Below are 21,764 nucleotides of genomic sequence, written 5' to 3'. Positions count from 1 at the left end.
AATACTGGAGTTCCTCACCAGATCAGGGTTTGCCCAGTGTCCTTTCAGAGCTGCAGAAACCTTCCCGATGATTAGGTCATTCATTTGTTGTGTGGCCTCTGGATTGTCTCTGATTTCAGAAGCAAAGTAAATGCTATTAAACACTGCTTGCCGACATTTCTCAGATACACAAAGCGTCTCTCATTTCAGTCTGGTTCATCTAAAATTTATAGCAAGCCTGTCCAACCAGCACTTTTCTGACTAAGACCACAACTTGATAAATCAACTTCTACAGAGGAGGAAACTGAGGCACAGACATACTAATGTCCAACTTTCAAAGTAATTTATTTAGGATGCAAAAACTTGGGAGACCCTGTTCCCGATTTTCTGAAGTGCTGAGCATCCGAAACTCCTGCTGAAACGCTGAGCGCCTTCTAAAAACCACGTTTAGGCTGTCTCAAACTGAGGCACTCAAAAACTGTGGCTACTTTTGAAAACGTTGACCTACAGAAAGTCCGTGTAAATGGCAGGATGTCCAACTCCCATTCCACTAAAACCACTAGGAACAATCTTATTACAAGTAGGAGTATGTGTGAACACTCACATACACCACCACAAGTCCAGAGCTTCCCAGAGCTCAGCTGTTAAACACAGAAATGTTTGTTTGAAGTGGAGTGCTTACGGAAAAGCTGGATGGGCAAGCCCTAAATCCTTTACAATGCCAATCCGCGTTCAAAGTGATTGAGCCACAGTTAACATTGCAGTGGGAGAGCTCAACTGGTCTTTGGGTGAAACTGGGTTAACTACAGCAGGTGTCAATGTCATTAGTTATATGGCTACTTCAAATGATTTTCTGTTAGTGCATCTACCTCACTAAAACTGGAACCAACAAGTATGAAGCGCCCTAAGCAGATGCAGAACCGAGTCTAACCTGGTCAGAAGGCACATCAGCTGACGGACCTCCTCCCGCATCGTGGCTGCACCTCGGCGCAAGTTGTAATCAAACAGCTCTCGGATAAGGCCCTGGGACACAAGAATGTGCCTGATGGCAGAGTTGGTTGCCAGGGCCCGGAGTAGCGTTATGCAGTGCTCAGTGACGGCTGAAGCACAGCCATAACATTTTGTTGAAGATGTGTGGCCACAGCCTAAGACAGACAAAGCACGATATTGGCTGGCAGTAAATGTAGGCTGGACAGTGGTTCGGGATGATTTGGTTGCTGCCTCTCTCTGCTGGAGATCATATTCCAGGAGCTCCTTTCTAGAAGCAAAAACTTTCTGTAAACATACAAAAGAAAAGGAGAAGAAATTAAAACTGTGCAGGATTTAACCCCTCCTAAACTAACTTTTAAATGTCATATTTCAATGGAACTAAATGCAAAATGGTGAAGAAAAAGGAGAAGCAGCATATGATCATGATTTTTTAATTTATCCAGGTCTCAAGTTATGGTCACTTAATATATTTCATATAGAGACATTTTTATCCAAAGATCTCAACATACTTTAAAACGAATAATTTATAAACCTCACACGGCACTTACGAGGCAGGTAATTTTTATCCCCATCTGACAGAAGGGGAAAGCAGAGAGGCAAAGTGACCTGGACAAAGTCACCACACATCAGTGGCAGAACTAGCAAGACAACTGAGGAATCCTGACCCCCAGACACCTCCTCTAACCAGTAGACAATGCTCTCCCCATTACAAGCATTATGTTGTTTAAGGGTTTGGTCTGCAGTGCCTGAGAATTAACAGCTGTCGTAGCGTTTAGGAAAGGTAGCTCGTGAGTTCACTGAAAATCTGCTACATTTCTTCTGCAGTGCAACCCTTATTGTTACTACGGGGGTCAATTTAGAACAGCCACAGCTCGCTTTGCATTTTTTAGATCAATTGTTTGAAGCAATTTAGGATGCTGGATTGCCCAGATTCACAACGAAGTGAATATTCATACCTGAATGATCTTGGAGAGTTCATCAAAAGAATTCTTGCAGTCACCACAGTACTCCTGCGCTAGCTGTAGTATGTACCTGTTCACACTAGCTGAGGAGGAGCTGATCCCACCACTGCTACCGGAGTCCTCCTGAAACACAGGGAGCAGGGGAAAATAACCAGCAAGTTTACAGCAACAAGTAGTCACACGGGAGGACTATACAAACATCAAGCTTTCTACTACGAAAACCTGCTTGAAAGGAGAGGCCCCTTTGCCATTCTCCGCAGTAACTTTGTAATATACTAATCAGGCAAGAGGAAGATTCTTCAAAACAGGCAAGACTAAACACACACAATGACACACTCTGGAAAATACCAGAGACACTCATGTACCTGTAGACCACACACTACAGTACTGGCTAGTTTACCGACACGCAACTGGCTTGGCAAGCTGCTTCATGTAAGCCTGGAGTGTGAAACCAGAATGACAGTTTCAGTTACAGAAGAGGATGGGTTAGATAAAGGCAGTCTAAGAGCAAAGTCTATGGATTCACAGGACTCGATCTAGCCCTAGCAAAAACACATTCACTTCATTCCCTTCCATCACAATCCTGATCGAAATAATGTTGCTTTCTGGTACGCAGCATTAAGGCCAGTGTCTTATTAAGCCTGGTCTTGGCTAAGGTCAGCTGTGCCTTATACTGGGATTTGTCTATCCCACATTACCTGTGGCTTTTCGGGAGCAGCCTCGTTTACTTTACACAGCAGGTTTTCCAGCTGCGGTCGGTGTCCCATCAGCTGATGATACACTCTGTCAGCCTTATCCAGAAGAGTGTTGATATTTGTTACTGCCTTAGAAGAAAGAAAGAAAAAAAAATTGATGTCACTTGCATTCAGAGAAGATTTTTATTCCACCTTTAAATAGTGTTACACCCACCAGCAGAAACAGCTGTTGATTCGTCCATCATTTCTGCCTCTCAGAGACACTCTGTGTCTCTGAGAGGCAGTGCTACCTACAAGGCTTTCAGCATATGGGCTCCTGGAAGTCATCATGGCCACAAGTCAGAGCCTAAGCGCACAATATCTAGTTAGACAAACTTAAATTTGTGCATGTGGAAAACAGTATAGAACCAGGATTGTTTGTGCTTTCTCCCACGCTGCCCCTCACAGTTGGGGGGGTTCGCCATAAACATCTGTGAAGCTACCTCGTTAACTTCCTTGAGAAACCTCCTTAAACTCTCCTTTGCCATGATGGCTACAAAAACCTTGACATTCTTTAGGATGCTGGGGTGCAGATACCACTGCCTCCCATGCTGACCAATATTGGCTCGTTGCTTCCTTGTACTCCCTGCCTCTGTTGTCTCTTGTCTTATACTTAGATTGCAAGCGCTTTGGGGCAGAGACTGTCCTTTTGTTCTATGCTTGTACAGAACCTAACACAATGGGGCCCTGGTCCATGACTGGGGCACCTATGCACTACCCTAACAGAAACAACAAATAATAATACTGTAATCAAACACCCCTCTCACCACAGAGCCCTACATACATGGCACTGGATGGTTGCTTTGCCAAGTGAAGGAAAGCCATTGGCTACTACTTTTTTAGAGAGTTGCCTGCCTGATGCAGCAAGACACCTCTAAGTGAGACATTGCGCTTTACATCCCCAGAAATGCTGGAGATGGGAAGGGGATCCTGTACAAGGCTCAGTGCCAAAGCAAAACTTACCTCCATGATCAATGCCACGTCCTGCATTAGCCACTAAGGAGTGACATAAGGTACTCCCCCCTCCCTTCCAGGCACTAAGCACACTGCCTCTGTAACGCTCCCAGCTGGGATACCACCTCTGACGTCACTAGATTGTTGGCACGTCTAAGGGATATTGTGTGTGTTGTGAAACTACTTGTACTAGTCTCACCTTCTTCCGATCCTCTTCATTTTCTATTGGATCCACTGCACAGCAAGGCTTGGCATAAAGCATGAAGTCAAAGCGAGCGTATTTACAGAACCCACAGGCATTGCAGAGGAAAGGATCCTTCTCATCATAATTAATGGATCTGAAAAGCAAATCAGAAGAATTAAAGGGGGCAATAAAACTGTTTTATTGGGGTGTGGGTGTGAATGACAGTGGGGAAGGCTTTAACTTCTCTGTGTGCACGCACACTCTCTCGCACAAATGAGATGGATGGGCATTAAAACACCCAAGCTGCCACAATACCCATTGGTAGCCTCACAAATACCCGACCACTTGAAGCACATAGGGTGCATTTTAACAACAAAATTTTGTCTTCATGTCCCGCTGTAAGGTAGTGTAGTGCGGCTGTGAGCGATTATATGCCTGCCATATTTCTATACAGTAGGTGGAAGCATTTCAGTATATATACACCAACAGGATCCCTCCTAAAGAATTTGCAAAGCACCTTGGATCCTTCAGAGTTGGGAGGAGATACAGGCTGGCTGGACAAGGAGACGGGACAAAGAACCACCGGGAGGGGAGGGTACGGGACAAGGAGTTGAGGGAGACAGAAGGAAATTAATAATTCTATAGTCAGAGCAGGGTTTGAACAGTGGCAGTAAATAAGACCTGTGGCCAGACTGCAAACAATGAGGCTAAAACAAAACATTGAGTAGCTAGCTGCTCATTCAGTGAGCACCATCCATCCTGCAAAATGATTGAGACACAGGTTGTGTGGGAAAAAACAAAACAGTATGTGATCATTAGTCTATATCATAATGCATATCAACAAAGGCATCAAATTAAGATTCCCTGGGCAACCTCAATTCTGCCATTTCCTAATTTCGGAGGGCTTGACTTTGCAACTTTTTTTTTTAATGTAGCTTTTTTGGATGTTATATTTGGTTTCTGTTATTTGGCTACATTCACATTATATCCCTGAAAGCCTGTTTTATACTTGTGGACTATTTGATTCTGATTAAACTACATGAATGTGCAGTTTTATTCAACAGGAGGCTGTTTGCTAAGCATCTGACATGGTACACAGTGCTAGGGCCCTACAAATTACTGGCTCTGGCTGGAGGAATTATAACCTCACCTGCACTTGTGGCACTGGTACACATTCTCGCCACAGTTCCCACACACCCCAGGGTTGGCTGGGACAGATGCGCTGCACCGAGGGCACTGCAGGGTTTCTGTGGAGGCCTGGTAATTCTCATAGAAATCTGCAAATTCAATCATCAAGTTTGAAGCCACAATGGGCAGCGGCAAATCAATCTTCACCTCTGTCTGGCCTGGGGTCAGCTGTACTTTTTTGGCTTTGTGCCAACGGGCAGGCCTGGGAAGGAGAGGAAGAAACATTAATTTAACAGAACAGTAACCTCCCACTCACACACACAGAAGCCAAAGACAACCATCTCAACTCAAAATCTATTTTAATCAGCACGAATGGAGAGCAGTTCTAGGAGTCATTTTCTTAGCTTGTATATTGATATATGTAAGGTAGCCAGAAATGCACTTTAAGCCGTTATCCTCTTCATAGCAAGAGACTGTTTAGGATTAAAGAGCTGTTGATGCCTCATGGAAAAAACAATTTTACAGACATTTTTTCTAGGGATTTTCACCTCTTTATTAGTAAAGACATCGGTATGAAAACAGGATATTTATTTCTAAAGATCTCATCTGCTCCTACTCCTTATTCCCAACCTGAAGTTAGAAACCTCTCTTTGTGACATCATAATCCTCTCCTAGGCAGCCACTTGTGAGGTCACTGAGGATTAGAAATTCAAATAAGCAGCAGGATAGATTAATTCCTAAACCAAAAATCTGATTCTGGCGAGAACGTCTCAAGAAAGAAGAAAAGAAGTATATAAGAGAAATGGGCTAGACTGTGTAACATGTTAAAAGGAGCATTTTTCTGGTGTTTAAAGCAGGGTATGCGAGTCAGGTAATCTGGGTTCTATTTTTAGCTCTACTAATGACTATTGTGTGGCCTCGGGCCACTCACTCAACCTTTTTGTACTGCAGTTGCCCCATCTGTAAAAGAGGTAACCCTACCTCATTAATGAATTAAACATAGTCACACCACTGATGTTGGTAAGGGGCTTTAATGTCTTTGGAGGGACGGAGACATTCAAAGTATAAGCTTCCATGACATGTCAGTGGCTTTAATATCTATCTTCAAAAAACAAGCAAATTATTTGCTTAAATTGTATCTGTGCGCACAAATTTTGCAGGCACAAATCAGACCTTAGGTTTTGAAATACCTAGAATTTGAATGGTCTCTTTGGTGCTTTAGAAAAGCAAGATCCCAGTGCAGTCCCACTCAATGGTGCAACTGAGGCAAAGGTGAATAATACTCTCAGAGGGAATGCAAACACAAGAAGCCAGACAGACAAAATCAGCCAAGTAGTGGAATGGCCAGGAACATGACTTGAATCTGTTCATCTCAGCAGAAGCTGGGGCATTAAATTCAGAGGCCTACAGTTAGAATGCTTTATACCTGCTCACAGAAAGATGATTACAGGGTTAGCAGCTTAATGATGTGATCAGAATCCAGGACAGTCATATATGTATATAACAAAGGGCTGCAAGATAGTAGATTGGAGACATGCAGGGGTAACCAAGCCAGATCAGGGGCACTTAGGCATTTTGAATTCCTCAACTAGATCAGGAAAGAGAGACTTTCAGCACAGAGGAACTAAAAGATGATTCTCTGTAAGTCAGCTCAAGGACACAATCTTGTTACAACTTCAGTTTGTAAGACATCAGGATGCCTGGACAGGGCTAATTTCTACATTCTCAAATCGGTTATTTTATATGATGTGCCCCCCAAAAAAAGAGCTTACTATAAACAGGGGTGAATAAGCTGGTTATCTCAGATTCATCAAGAGACTACTCTGTGTCAGTGAAGGCATTCTCTATTCAAAAATCCCAAGGAAAACACAGGGGTAGTTAGTACGCAGCAAGAATCTCCCTCTCTAGGTCTCTCTCACAAGAATCATCTGCTCAGTGCACAGCCAGCTTCTTCAATGGGACGCTATCAAACTCTTCAGTAGTGAACAGGATTTTAACCAATATTCATTATCCTCATTTTCACTTCAGCTTCATTCCCAGCCCACATTACACTGTCCCGGGCACGGCAATTTTAATGCCAACAGACTTTCCACTCGGGAATCAAACACTACAGGAGTTTTACAGCCATGGCCATCACTAATTCTCTTCTCCCCACCCTCCAAAAGGGACCAGGGAGTTTCATCAAGTACACATCCTGATCAGTGTGCCTTAGGTGAGGAGCTGGAAGGTGAAATGAAGTCCTCTAATTCAGGAAAGTGTCATATCCTATGCCAGGAAACAATCAGCACCATATCAAACTTGTATTTTGGCCAAGAAAAATATCCTGACACCACTGCCAAACCCGAGAAGTACATACTTGTTTTTCAGCTCCACTATGGCCTGCACTGTCCTGTTGTTGTAATAGAGGTTGATAGTCCGGACCATTTTGGTCCTTTTCAGATCCCCTATCTTCACTGTCACTTTGCTAATGGTGTGGCTGCCAATCAGCTTCACCACCTGCTGGGTAGTGGTGTACCGTGTGTCCACCTTGATGGAAGATAGCTTGATGTACTGGGAAGAGAAACAAAAGTGCTATTAAAATCTTCAGCCAACACAACCGGATCCCAATGAATGGAGAAACACGGCAATTTAGATGGCTATAAAGGCTGGGATCTCTACACTCTGAAGGGAAGACAAACAGCACTGATCACTTACACAGAAGGGAACTTCTGGATTGTTGCAGACAAGACAAGGATCACTCTCCAAATAATAGCCATCAAATTCCACCAGACCAGACAGCGTGCTGGATAGAGAAAACATTAAAAATATCTGTACTTTGGCATTCATTCTGCTTTAAACACAAGTCATTCAGAGAAGCAGAACAGATTTAGTTTGAGTGTTTTCTTAAGACCAGCTGCAACAAGTCTGTGATTTCAGCTGCGGCTCTACCCCACCACTATTTTAACAAAAGAAGTTTACATTCGCTTGTGGAGTGCAGCTGAAAAGTTCTCATAATATGCTGGAGGAAAGACAGGAAGAACTCACTTGTAAATGTTGGAATTAGGATGGTTGGTAAGGATGTGGTTTTGGGTCCGGAGGATCTCAACAGCCTTTTGGGAGTATTCCTTCAACTGAAATACAGTTACACAGAGGAGAGAAGGTGGGAAGAAATATCTTTTATTGGACCAACATCAGCTGGTGAAGAGATAAGTTAAACAAGCGACTCGGGCAAGTAATATCTTTTCTGCTCCTTCCAATTTAAAGCAAGTTTATGATTTTTAACAGCACAAAGGCCATACAGCCTCCCTCCCTATTGCCTGTTAGTTCCACAGCGGATGCATGCTCTATACCCACGAGAAGCAGACTTTCACTGATACTAAAATTAGACTTCTACTGCAGTGATGATGCAACCCTTGGCTAACAAATGAGATTACTGTCAAATGTCTGTGGAATGCTCTCACCTCTTGTGCATATAAACACACAATTATCAGAGCAGCCCACAATACCACAGGCCCCTGATAAACCATACCACTTGCCCTTCTTTTAGTTCAACACTAATGACTATAATGTACTTCTTAGGGTTGAAGCAGATTGATACCTATAAATTAGAGCTGGTTAGGAAATGATTTTCTTCTGTGAAAAATAAACAAAAAACCTTTTGTTTTCCTCTTGTCAAAAAAATTTCTTCAAAGTTTTTCAGATTTCATTGAGAAAATGTTTTTCAGATTTTATTATTTTATTTTATTTTTTTAAAGAAACCCCATTTTGGGGGAAATTAAAATGAAGTTTTGATGAAAATTTCAACACAGAAGTTTTCCATCAAAAAATGTTTCAACAGCAAATATGATCAGCTCTACCATTAAAGTTACTCTTAACCCTTGAAAAGGGCCACACATTTAGAAAGAAAAAAAAAAGAAGTGGGGGAGAGGCCCTCACTTCAGCTGTTCCAGAGTGACACCATACCTTTTTCTCAGTCTGTTGTGTTTTCAGAGAGAAGTATCCCAGGAGATCCACAAACTGGGCAGCCTTCCTTCCATAGGCTGGGAGTTCTGGCCATATTGACCACATGAGATCCAACAGCAGCTCTTGCTGAGACTTGTTAGAGTTCCTGATGGACAAATTACAAATCAAATCAGTTTCTGGAGATGAGTTTAGATATGCTTTTCGTACCCAGCTCTCATCGGAGTTACCCAGGTGAGAAATATACCGCCGTCAGTCTAGGCTGCTGCAAAGTACACACAACAAAATCACCTATGTTGTTTAATCACTCCTCTTCTCTCCACTGAACTAAGTCTAGCATCCTGCTGAATGGTCCTGTGACAACTAACCATAGAGGATTCAGCCCACAGAATTTTGCCCTATGCATAAATAAGAACATAAGAGTGGCCATACTGGGTCCATCTAGCCCAGTATCCTGTCTTCTGACAGTGGCCAGTGCCAGGTGCCCCCCAGGGAATGAACAGAACAGGGAATCATCAAGTGATCCATCCCCTGTTGCTCCTTCCCAGCTTCTGGAAAACAGAGGCTAGGGCAGAGGTGGGCAAACTATGGCCTGCGGGCCACATCCGGCCTGGCCCTTAAGTTCCTGGCTGGGGAGGCTAGCCAGCCCCCCTCCCCTGCAGCCATGCCGCCACGCAGGCAGCGCGGCTTGCACCTGCCCACCTCCCAGGCTTTCCAATAAGCCAGTCCTGCTGCTCTGAGTGGCATGGTAAGGGGGCGGGGAGAGGCGGGGTTGGATAAGGGGCAGGAGGTCCCGGGGGGCAGCCAGGGAGCAGTTGGATGGGATGGAGGTTCTGAAGGGGGCAGTCAGGGGGCAGGAAGTGGGAGGGGGTGGAGGCCAGGCTGTTTGGGGAGGCACAGCCTTCCCTACCCGGCCCTCCATACAGTTTTGCAACCCTGATGTAGCCCTCAGGCCAAAAAGTTTGCCCACCCCTGGGCTAGGGACAGCATTCCTGCCCAAGCTGGCTAATAGCCATTGATGGAACTATCCTCCATGAATTTATCTAGTTCTTTTTTGAACCCTGTTATGGTCTTGGCCTTCACAACATCCTCTGGCAAGGAGTTCCACAGGTTGACTGTGCATTGTGTGAAGAAATACTTCCTTTTATTTGTTTTAAACCTGCTGCCTCTTAATTTCATGATTTCAATGATATGTGCATCACTTGATAACAATGATAGTCTGCACCTCCCTAGAAGAAAGAAAGTGATCCTCTCATGATTTCCAAGTTGTACAGAATGGAACAGACAGCCCAGACTCCACACAGTAAAAACTGAACGTTCCCTTTGGGTTATGATCAAAATCCACAGCAGTGAATGAGCCACAAGTGCAGTTAACTGCAAAAATGGTGGAAACAGATCCTCAAGATGATGCTGTCAGCCTGAAGGCTCAAAAGCCCATTCTGCAGGTGAACTGAGCACCAAGACTTCAGACAAATAAGCACTTTGTTGTCTGTCCATCTTAGTCTGTAAACTCCTTTGGATAGTCTATTTTGTGACTTGCACAGTGCTGAACACAGACTCAAGAGCACAACTCAAGTGCTAGAAAGCAGTGATTGACAGGTCTGTGAACTGTAATTTACCACAGAATTTTATCTGCTACAAAGGATCCATTTATAAGAAAAACTGTGGCTTTGAATAGGCCCTTTAAACACACACCTGTAGATGTGGAGTGCCAGGCAGTGTGCCTGCCACCGCACAGAGGAGGAGTTGGACTCCAGCAAAAAGCAGCGCAGGAACTGAATAAGGGTTTCCTTATCAGCAAATTTATTCAGCTGGTTCACCAGAGCTGTGCAGAGCTGGTCTTCTTGGCTGCCAGCACTCTCACCTGGAGAACAGCAAATGGCACAAGTCAAAAGAGCACAGGAAACGAGATGGATCAAATGCATCACAAGTGTGGCAGATGTATCTGTTTCATGGATGGCATGGCAGAAGAGAGAGACACACAACCCCGGCTGACAACTGTGTGAACTGTGTACCGTGTTCATTGACAGAAAACAAGTTTCTGGGTTGGGACTACAGTAGAAACTAAGAGTTACAAAACACCATAGTTACAAACTGACCAGTCAGTCAACCACACACCTCATTTGGAACCGGAAGTACACAATCAGTCAGCAGCAGACACAAAAAAACAAATACAGTACAGTGCTGTGTTAAACGTAAACTACAAAAAACAAATCAATATATAAAGGGAAAGCAACATTCTTCTTCTGCCGAGTAAAGTTTCACAGCTGTATTAAGTCAATATTCAGTTGTAAACTTTTGAAAGAACAACCACAGTGTTTTGTTCAGAGTTACGAACAATCTCCATTTCCCAGGTGTTCGTAACTGAGGTTCTACTGTAGTTCTGAACGAGTGTGCCCTCCATCTTTTATTCTAGAAAATGGAAGCTAGCATCTGTGACTAATGAAAGCGGTGAACGTCTGAAAGGCTTGCCAGGGAGTTTTGGAAATGTACTATATTCCCAGGAGGATCCATACCAGCAGCCAGAATGGATCTCTGAAGGGCTTTCCCTACCATAAGGGAGCCCGTGGAGTCGGAGGCTTCCTAGGTAACGACGTGATGCAGAGCACTGGAGTGTTACACAGTGGAGAGCTGGGGGACTTAGAACTGCAGGTTCAATACTTACAGGAACTTACTTTAAATGTATTTTCCCATGCACACAAGCCAGGAGGTGAGGGATAGGCCCTAAGAGGGCCCCGCAAATCATTCGCAGACCATGAGTAGGGAAAAGTTTGAGCACAGACATGTAGGAGCTGCTGCTTAGGGGCTGAGTGTGCAGCCCCAGTAGCTGCTTCAACTCTCACCAGTGCCACTTAGGGAGTTTGCATGCTAAGAATTGTGATATATTATGATCCCCATTAGAATTACAGACCCAGCCAATTTATTAAGCATTTGTAAAGGGTCTGTGAGCTCCTCAGCACTTCAAATTTATTTCAGCACCAATTTTAAGGAAGCTTGGCTCCATTCCTGATCCATTCCACTAAACATGCAAACTACAACAAAATTGGCCATGTGTCCGTAAGTGTTTCTTCTGCTCTGCACACGTGGGGCTCTTACAAGAGTTGTGCATGTCTCAGAGCCGGGGACAAGTGCATTTCTATTACCAGGAGCCCTGCAGAACAGGATAGTGGTACAAAGAAGCTAACAGCTTGGAGGAGGGATAGCTCAGGGGTTTGAGCATTGGCCTGCTAAACCCAGGGTTGTGAGTTCAATCCTTGAGGGGGCCATTTAGGGATTTGGGGCAAAAATCTGTCTGGGGATTGGTCCTGCTTTGAGCAGGGGGATGGACAGATGACCTGAGGTCCCTTCCCACCCTGATATTCCATGATTCACACCTTCTCGTTCTTTTTCCTTTTCTTCCTTCTTGCTCTTTTTGGTGGAGGACTTGCTCTGCGTTGCTGGCTGCCCAGTGCCTGCTGGAGCTGACGTAGAAGAGGTGCTGGATGATCCAGAGGATGAAGTCACAGACAGCACTTTACTGCCGCACAAAGCACAGGACAGGAGCTGCAGAAGAACTGGTGACACTCCCTCGTCTACCAGAAAACTGACTTGTAGGAGAAAATAGAGAACAGCTGTGGAGGAAGAAGAGGAAAAAGTTTAACTCTGAATAAAATAAGTTAAAACCTCCCCAAAAGTAGAGCCCTGCAAATCCGTAGGTATCCGCTTCATATCCACGGACCATTTTGTGGACAGCACAGATGCAAGAGCTCTGACTGTTAAGAGCCAGGCGGGCAGCTATGAGGAATGTGCCGGAGACCCTCCACCTGCCCTGGGTGAGGGTCTGAGGGGCAAGGACACTGAGCGGGGGGCCTGAGGAAAAGGGACCCTGGGTGGGGGGCTGCTTGGGCCTCCTCACAGGGCAGGTGGGGGGGTGAGGTGCAGCTCCCCGCCCAGCTCTTACCGTGGCTGGGGTGCGGCTCCAAGAGCGCCCCCTCCCCCCCCACCACCTCCCTGGCCAGAGGCGGGTCAGGAAGAGCTGTGTTGGCAGCTGTGTGGAGCCTGGGTGGGGGGGGTCTGTGGGGCAGGGACAGTGGGCGGGGGATATGGGTGCAAGGACATGGGCCGGAGGCTGCTCAGGCCCCCTGCCTAGTGCAGGTGGAGGGACCCAGGCTCCCCACAGCTGGCCGCAGGGGTGGCTCTCAAAGCCGCAGCCCAGCCCCAGTACAAGCCAGGCAGGGAGCCCCAGCAGCCCTCGGGCAGCTCCACAGGTTGGTCTGTCACTCTCACACACGCAATGCCATGTCTCTCGCTCTCCAGTCCAGTGCTCTTCCACTAGAGCCCACTGTCTACTTCATTTCTTTTTACTTTCTCTAGCCACAGAACAGAAGCTACCAACAAACACCGATAATTAGTGTTAGAAACAAATCCTGGGCAACTCCAAGCTCTTCTTTATCCCTTCCAGCTCCCCCTGTGCTGAATGTCAAAACAGACACTCTCTTTCAGCAAAGAGCTAAGAAACCCTGGATCAAATCTAAGCTTACTACGAACTGCCTCCGTTCTCTAAAATACTGTCGCGGAGAAAACTCACAATCATCTTTAATGCAGAATTTCTGCCAGTTCACTGTTCGCTGCGTGGCGATCTCTGCACAAGCCTTCAAGTGTTCCATCTGAAATGCAGAGTAGCATGGGATTTAGCAGCAAGTCAACTCTTCTGCTGATGTCACCTTTTTGAAATGCAGCATGCCTCTCTCACTATATGCACATACGTTTTATCCACTGAAACACAATTCTCCTTACCAGGCTGATCAGTGTATCATACTGCAGGGCAGAGCCTGAACTTGCAGTGACCACACTTGCCCGCAGATAAATCCCTTGTTCTTCCAGGAGTTTTTTGATACCGCGAACATGAGAATCCAAAGTGTGCAGGTCTCGGAGCTGGCGGTACTTCTCCTTTGATCCACAGATGAAGAGAAGGAGTTTGCGGACTTGGCGGCGTACAAACGGAGTCTGCTGGATCATCAGGTACTAGACAAAGCATTCAACATGAGTGCTGTGAAATCAATAGTTGACCTATGTCATCACAGCAATCACAAGATCTCAAGGTGGGTCAAGCTAACATGAATATTATTTCCACAGGTAAAGAGGAAATGGAAATGCATTTAGCAGCTTCTCAGTTGGGGGAGGGGATAGCTCAGTGGTTTGAGCCTTGGACTGCTAAACCCAGGGTTGTGAGTTCAATCCTTGAGGGGCCCATTTAGGGATCTGGGGCAAAAATCTGTCTGGGGATTGGTCCTGCTTTGAGCAGGGGGTTGGACTAGATGACCTCCTAAGGTCCCTTCCAACCCTGATAGTCTATGATTCTAAGGTACTGGGACCATCAACTCAACAAGTCTCAGGCAGAAGAGAAGTTGTACAGCAATGCTATGTAGTACTGGAGCTACTGGTTATGAAACGATATCCTGCAGGGTCATTCCAGGGCATAGTTATCCAAGCGACCTATGAGCTCCGATTAAAGGCCTGAACAAGCCTTACTGAATTAACAGCTGCACTACAGGTTATGACAAATGTAGGAGGATGTGTGGCTGCCTGGGGAAATAGGTATGTGTGTACGTGTCTGGGGGGAACCCACAAATCTAAGCTGCCCGTTGAAATAAATGCACACCCCAAACCCATAATTTGTTCTAAAGAACATCAGTGAAGTACTAGCAACACATTTTCACACTAGACCACTATCTAGCAGAAGGCTCTTGATTCTAGACCAGCAAACAGTGTTGAATTATGGATAGTAACAGCAACACTGTCTGTAGAGCATGCGCTCCCATAGCTGCTTGTTCGTATAGACATATACAGTATTGAGGCGCTAGCCCTCGTACATGGGTGAGCGGGAGAAGGCTCTCAGATCAGTCACACCAAAGTTAGGGCTCTCCCAGGGAGGATACCATTATTTACTTCCTTTTCTTACCACCCACAAATCCTACATCCCACTTCCAGGAGCACCATATGTTCCTCACCTACCTCAGACAGGAAGTAGAACCAGGAATGATCGAAGATGGGTGGTGGGATCCGGGAGTTTGTGTCAGCAATTTTCTTGATTTGATAAGGTAAGCGCAGCACCATCTCGGTCAGAAGCTGAGTATAGGCCTCAAAAACATCTGCTGCATGACCCTGAAGCAGAGAAATTCAGTGGGTTAGCTAGGATATGGAGCGTGAGCACAGAACACTCCCATATTCCAAGCATGGTAAGTTTGGTGGGGGGAGAAGATTGCTTTTTTCCCTATAATCAGAATGATCCTTATTGCTATTTCATTTATTCTCAATTGCACCTTTACAGCTAACATGAAAACCCTTGATTGGCAGATGAACACAAAACCAGCAAGCCCCTATGGTGAGTGTAATAAAATGCAGTGGCTATGGTGCAACAGGTCTCCCTGCCCTTAAAAATTTTAATGTTCTGTCCTTCAAACCAGAAAGCATTCTATCGTTTAATTAGGCTTCCTTTCTACTGCACCTATGCATAAATCAAAGCCTTTGACGCCAGTGGAAGTTTACAATGAAGACACCATGGTGGTTAAACAAGTCTAGGATTTAGCTTGTAAATCATGACTGCAATTGGGCAAACACCTGCAAGGCATCCTTGCCATAGTAAACAGCAATGGTTTGTGGATCTTTGCCTGCCAAGCAAAAAAATTCACCCCACAGAGTAGCATCCCTTCAGAAAGATTCATGTTTAAACAACAGACAATGACAGCAGCTCCAAAGAATTGCATGGTGCAGGAATGCAACAACAAACATGGCTCTAGTGTCAGAGAGCATCAAGCAGTCCCAGATGTCAGTAAGGACTCTAGAACTCAGGAGGACAAATTTTGAATCGATGGAGAGAGACAACAGCAGGCCAGATGCTAGATACTCCTACAGCAGTTTAGCAAAGAAGAGCTCCATGCCGGTGGTTAGATGTTGATACAGGTTATGATGGCGGCATGGTGCGGAACTCACCTTCACGTATTGCCGGAGAAAGAAGGGGCCCATGTCAGGTGGAGAAGAGGTAGTGTGGGGTTTCAGCAGCTGGCTGGTGGCTACGGGCTCCTCATCATTCTGCTGGCTTTTCCAGTATTCCAGCAGAGACTTCAGAACGTGCAGACAGTAATCAACTGCACCAGAGCTCAGCAATGCTGCAGCAGTGGCGCTGGAAATGAGGGAAGAGGACTGACAGGGGAATAAAAAGGTTACTCCACTCCTAAGAAGCAGCTGTTTCAGTAAAGCAGACCAAGTCATTAGCACCAAACAGCCGTTTGCAGACATTATACGGGTAAGAGGGCAGATTTTGCTGAAACTTTATGGGCAGTTTTCATGTTTGGGGTTTGAGTTTCTTTTAAAAGAAAAAAAAAAAAAGTCAGCTGAAATATTTACAGAGACTCTTTTGAACAAGCGCTTAGTAAAGAAAAACAAACACAATCTCCTCCTAAGTCTAATCTCCCCTCGACACATGTGCCAGAGGCCACTGAGCTGTGGATTAGAAGACTAGTTGTTTTTTTTCTTTTATGGGATTTCTATTTGTTTATCTGGGATTTGGCCAGCTGGGGGTGAGCGCCGCTAAAGAAAGAGTCGCGGCTGCAGATGCCGCTCAGAGGCTCTGCCCCACCCAGGTATTACTCCACCTGCATTCTGCAAGATGATGAGCTTTGATTTCTGTGGGAAGCTCAAGTGAATAACAAAGGCTAGAGAAAAAGCGACTGTAAATAAAACTATTAAAGCAGCCCTGTAAATCCAAACAAACCCCACAGCTCATAAGCTCATTAAAATTTGATGCAGTTCAGACTAAATTTTTAACCTCTATGCTTTTTTATTAATCTCCTTCCCACCACACATACTGTTTTTATGCCTTATTACCGTACCTTTTAGCAACAAATATCTAAGGAATCCTCTTAGCGACTTTTACGTTGACACAGCAGCATATTGCTTTCCAATAATCACGTTACAAATCCCCTTTAACTCCTTCAGTGCCAAGGTGGTTTAAGTAAACTCTGCTAGGCCGTTTTAAGAAATACCTTTCTCTGCTGCCTCTATTCCAAATCAACAATGGACTAACTCAACTACTGCCACTGGAACAAACTTATCTAGTCTCACTGTCCTGCTGGCTTCCCCTCTAATTCCTGCTGGGGTCTTTTTCCATGATGGCCAAGTTGCGGCAACATTGTACACTCCCCACAAGGATGCACCAAAGCACATCCAGTCATCCTGAGTTCCAGAATATCCATTCCAGAGAGTCGTCCCTTGCCCCCAGCCACTCTTCGCCTGGTGAAGGGCGGGAACTCCTGAAGGTATAGCCCCCTTGCAAAGAAAGTTTAAAGGTGCCAGATTGTACCTCACAAATGGAAGATTTGGATCCTGACTTGGTCCTGGACATGAACACGCTAAGCAGCCTCATCACCACCAAGTGCACTTCGTTCAGGGCAGAACGTTCATTCTTCTTAGACACATCCTGCAGAGAGAGATCGGTCACTTTACACAGCTGCATTCCAACTCTAAGATCCTGGGAACCTGTTTATAAATGACACCTTGGCAACAATGGATGTTAGTGTAAATCCCCCGGGTGCTGATGGCAGCACAGACCCCGAAGTATACAGTTATACTGAATAAAACTTGGATGTTCCTGATCACTGCCAACGCCAGGTCTAAGAGTCTGAATAAAAAGGTAACAATTTATAACTACATTTTATATTGACTTACTGATACCAGCCCTACCAGCGGAGAGTTATACTCCAATACCATTTTCCTCCTCACAAAGTAAAGCAAGTGAAATCAAATGTCTGAACAAGTCTATTTAAAACAAACCCATTGCTCCCTGGACAACTCCTCTGCCTCAAATGCCCCTTAATGGGATGGGTCCCAACCCATAAGCTCTAGCAAGCTGCAAGTGTTTGCTCATATCACCCTACCTTTTTATCCATGCCCAGTTCTGCGATGAGTTGGGACAGAAGGTTATCTAGAGCACCCTTGTCCTTCTCATCTTCACCATCTAGGTCTGTTGTGAGCATCAGAATAACCTGGAAACACAGAAATTGGAGAGGCAGTGAAGTCAGGCTCCATTATCACCGTGCGAGAGATGGACTATCTCCATACAACACTCCACAGAGGAATCCCAGATTCCAATACTCTCTCCTTCCATGAATCATGCTTATACCATCACATCTGATGATTAACATTTGGTATGGTCAGCAAAGACCGTATCTGTCTAAGCGACTAAGGATACTCAAAGGGGTTTTAGCCATATTGGTAAGAGAAAAGGAATGCTGAAGGGGAGCAACAGAGTATAAATCTAGCAGAAACTCATAGGGACAGAACACTGCCTGTGAGACTCAATGGTATGAAGAATGGTCTACAAGATTGAACGAGAAAGGCCTTGTAATATGATTTGGTTGGTGGGGTGAGGAAGATGGAAAATGTACGCAGAATTCTGTTGAAAAAATTGTTAGATATTTGTTAACCACCAAACAACAGGGTCTCTTGATCTTTCCTCAGTAAGCTACCTGCATGTAAGGAATGGCACGGACTCCTCCAACATTACGCAGCTGGGGTAAGGTCTGCAACAGCCTCTCCAACAGCATCAAACGGACCATGTGCAGTCTAGAGAGTTAGATATCAAGAATCAGACATGAAGCAATTAAGTGTCAGACATTCTGTAATAAATGTGAAACCCAAAAGCATTATAAATGGGACACCCTGATATGTCAGCAAAAATTCACTTCCTGACAAGTTTGAACTGACCAAATTAGAAAGGCCAAATCACAGATGCCAGAGAGGCCTTTTACAGGCAAGTAATGTCAAAGGCAAAATCAACTCTGGCATCAGAGAAATAATTAAATTAGTACTCTGCTTTAGAGTGCTTTTCCTAGCACAATTACCTGCAGAATGAAACTGACCAGGGACATATGTCACAAGTCCATTCCAATCTGCAGAGGGCACCCCTTGGAAAGTGGTTGATCATCGGTTGCCAGGTCAAAGAAGAAGGGGAAAACCAATGAGAAACTGCAGTGAGATTGTTGCAGACTGCGTTTTTTGTTTGTTTTTTTTGTTTTTTTTAAGTATAGCGCATGCTTGACAGACACTATCCTGGGCAGCCTACATTATGTTTCCCCACTGAATGTCAGATGTTACCAAGATTTAAGTTTTAGTGAGTGGCTCACTAGACGTATGTGTCTAACATTCAGATTGTTCATCCCTGCAAGTATAACTCCTCAGACAAAGTCTCATGGGACACACAAGTGACAAGGCAGAATGACAGATGCATGGATGCAAACAATGGCTTGCTCTGCACAATAATTGTTGGAGACCAGTGAGATGGACTTTTGGCCTCTGATCTCTATCACAGCTGTTCATTATTCTCTATGGATTTATAGTATCTCCTAGGCCCATTTCCCCCCCCATGAAAATGTAACATCAGTGGCACGTGAGTGGGTCCCCTCTGACCCATTTCTCCATGGGAAAATAAAGCTTCATACCTATTGCTGGTGTGGACATCGCCTTCAGCTTCTCCTTCGCCTTCTCCTTCTGAACCATCCCCTTCCTGCTGCCCTGTGGTGGTACTGATGGCACCGGTGCTTGAGCTGACACTGCCTGGCCCAGCTGGATGGCCCTCCGCTGTAGTGTCACCATACGCGCTGCTGCGGCCAGACACTGAAGAAGGAAAGGTGACATGAGCACAACTGAACATGATCTCCACTATGCCTCATAGCAAACTGCAAAGCTGAATGACCATTTGGGATAATCATTCATTGGATTCAGGAAGGGGGAAAGGTGTCCGTGGCTATCGTCAAAGGCCAAAAAAGAGCTTTATTTCTGTACAAATTATTTTAACACCACATAGCAACTGTGTGTGTGAATGGGCAATTTTTATTATATAGGTTTCACCCAAAGTAAGAGCTTAAATGAAATGGAGTCAATACAGGAAACTTATTAAATGAATCCTGCATATGTAGTTTGTAAAGCACATTGAGATGAACATTAAGATAGTCCACATACCCTTAGCATGCATTAAAGAATTGCTCCTTTTTGTCAAACAATATTCTCGTCTCTCTCATATACTGTTATAAAATAACTACAGTGCAATCATCTAAATAGTGCCCAAAACATGTAGGCACTGGCCAAATAAGTCACTGAGTGTTATTACCACTGTGTTCGCCAGCCACTGAATCCACTGCACTGCCACCACTCTCAGAGCCCACACTGCCGCCATGGTCAGCTGGTGAAGTCCGAAGAGTAGAGCCATCTGTTGCCGCTGTGCTGCCTTCATCATCAGATGCTGGAGCTATGAGAGTAACGAGAGCTGTTACAAGTAAAAACACCGTCTTTATACAACTCTAAAAGAGCATGCTTTAGAGAAAAGCCAAGAGCGACTCCTCAGGTTTCTGTGTCTATTTTCCATAACCAATCAAGAGGATATGGAAATGTCCCTCACTACTTCGAGTCTGCTGGACAGCTCTGACTAAACAGGTGTCACGAGAAGTCTGGGGGTCTAACTACAGAAAAGAAAACGTTCCCACCAATTCAAGGGATTATCAACCACTGGGAAGAGTTACATTTGGTTGCTTATTAAATGAAAATTACTTCAGCAGCTCTACTATATGAAGGAAGAATCTCTTGCTATAATTACGCTCAGATTAAAACCTTTCAGAACAGAGGAGGAACATAACACACTATCAAACGCATCTGAAACCAACTATAATAGTAGTGCCCTCGATACTTGAGCTTAGAAGCAAATTCTGCTCTGCTTCTTAGGTTAGAAACCGTGGGCCAATTTTTCTCCAGGGATCACAGACTAGCCTCCATCACTGTACAATCATCCCTCTGCTTGGGCACTGCTTTAAATCCAATATCCGCATGCACAAGTGAGGATTATTTGCACGGTTAATGAATGGTATCAACTATCATCTGTTAGAACAAGTGGTAGTGCTCAAAAAAGGGTGTGCATGAGCTTTTGTTCACAAACAATGGAGAATAGGCTCTTGAAAGGGTTGCCCTGCGGTTGGAGATAGTATATTTCTTTAACCCTTTTTGATCTGTGTTCACGATCCTTAAACCTTCCTAATTTAAAAAAAAAATAAAAATCTGGAAAGCCTAATAATTTGAGCTGCTGATGTGCCATATCAGACCTGCCATTATACCTTTTAAGTGTAAGTATCCAAACTGAGCAGAGGTGCTCTTCCAGAAGTGAAAAATCCACAAGAGCTCTAAAGCAGAATACTAATTGAATCTAACTGATCTCTTGGGTTTCACCGACAATCTACATTTTAGCTGTGTGACCTGGGAAGCAGGCTGCTGGAAAAGTTTCCTCCTGAACTCCAGATTTCTGGGGCTGATTGTTCATTTTTAAACCAAAGAACCCAATGAAGGTGACTGCTTGGCAAAACTGTATTCAAAATGACTAAGTGACCTGCAGGAGGTACTGCAGTGCAGGCAGTATTGCTATAGGGTTCAAGATGCCCTCAGAGAGTTTAATATCTTCTTGTGAACAGTTACCTGATGCTGTGGTGTCAGAGAGAGTTCCAGCATCAAGAGATGAAGAACTGGGGGCTTGGCCAGACAGTCCCAGGCTCTGTAGTCCAAGTGCACTGCTGCTGCTCCCTGTGAGAGGTGAACACACAACACCGACTGTCAATAAATCCCTGAACTGTCTACACAGTGCCTTAGTCAACACAAGTTAGGGTGTAAATTATGAGTACCAGTGTGACACGCACTAACTACAGTGTGTGGACCCTGCTGGTGTGCACGGAAAGTTCCCAAGTGCAGGTTAGTGTAATATTGTTTTGAAATAGCATTAGATGTACATGCCCTAGGGAATAGCAGAGTCCACAGGGGCCAGTTAGTGCACGCCATGCTGGTGCTCATTAGAATTTACAGGCCAGCTGGTGCAGACGA

The 21,764-nt window shown here is 44.8% G+C and overlaps 1 protein-coding gene across 5 annotated transcripts in view; it reads right to left on the bottom strand.

Moving 5' to 3' along the window:
* The window catches only part of UBR4 (ubiquitin protein ligase E3 component n-recognin 4), a 117,548-nt gene that overhangs the window by 33,943 nt on the left and 61,841 nt on the right, over positions 1 to 21,764 (bottom strand). For 3 of the 5 annotated variants that reach the window (XM_008167310.4, XM_008167311.4, XM_008167313.4), the window contains 22 exons: positions 21,366 to 21,470; positions 20,017 to 20,154; positions 19,349 to 19,523; positions 18,377 to 18,473; positions 17,786 to 17,893; positions 17,212 to 17,328; positions 15,843 to 16,052; positions 14,865 to 15,014; positions 13,647 to 13,874; positions 13,438 to 13,516; positions 12,245 to 12,481; positions 10,566 to 10,734; positions 8,874 to 9,018; positions 7,956 to 8,041; positions 7,626 to 7,713; positions 7,288 to 7,481; positions 4,954 to 5,193; positions 3,819 to 3,957; positions 2,630 to 2,755; positions 1,926 to 2,054; positions 911 to 1,254; positions 19 to 109 (listed from right to left, as the gene is read on the bottom strand). In XM_008167310.4, the coding sequence (XP_008165532.2) occupies positions 19 to 109; positions 911 to 1,254; positions 1,926 to 2,054; positions 2,630 to 2,755; positions 3,819 to 3,957; positions 4,954 to 5,193; positions 7,288 to 7,481; positions 7,626 to 7,713; positions 7,956 to 8,041; positions 8,874 to 9,018; positions 10,566 to 10,734; positions 12,245 to 12,481; positions 13,438 to 13,516; positions 13,647 to 13,874; positions 14,865 to 15,014; positions 15,843 to 16,052; positions 17,212 to 17,328; positions 17,786 to 17,893; positions 18,377 to 18,473; positions 19,349 to 19,523; positions 20,017 to 20,154; positions 21,366 to 21,470 (3,395 nt within the window). The remainder of the gene's footprint in view (positions 1 to 18; positions 110 to 910; positions 1,255 to 1,925; positions 2,055 to 2,629; positions 2,756 to 3,818; positions 3,958 to 4,953; positions 5,194 to 7,287; positions 7,482 to 7,625; positions 7,714 to 7,955; positions 8,042 to 8,873; positions 9,019 to 10,565; positions 10,735 to 12,244; positions 12,482 to 13,437; positions 13,517 to 13,646; positions 13,875 to 14,864; positions 15,015 to 15,842; positions 16,053 to 17,211; positions 17,329 to 17,785; positions 17,894 to 18,376; positions 18,474 to 19,348; positions 19,524 to 20,016; positions 20,155 to 21,365; positions 21,471 to 21,764) is intronic. The other 2 variants (XM_008167312.4, XM_065574851.1) reach the window with 1 other exon arrangement.

This window comes from Chrysemys picta, chromosome 21 (assembly GCF_011386835.1).
Source record: "Chrysemys picta bellii isolate R12L10 chromosome 21, ASM1138683v2, whole genome shotgun sequence".
NCBI lineage: Eukaryota > Metazoa > Chordata > Testudines > Emydidae > Chrysemys > Chrysemys picta.
This window is presented reverse-complemented; position numbering and strand designations above follow the sequence as displayed.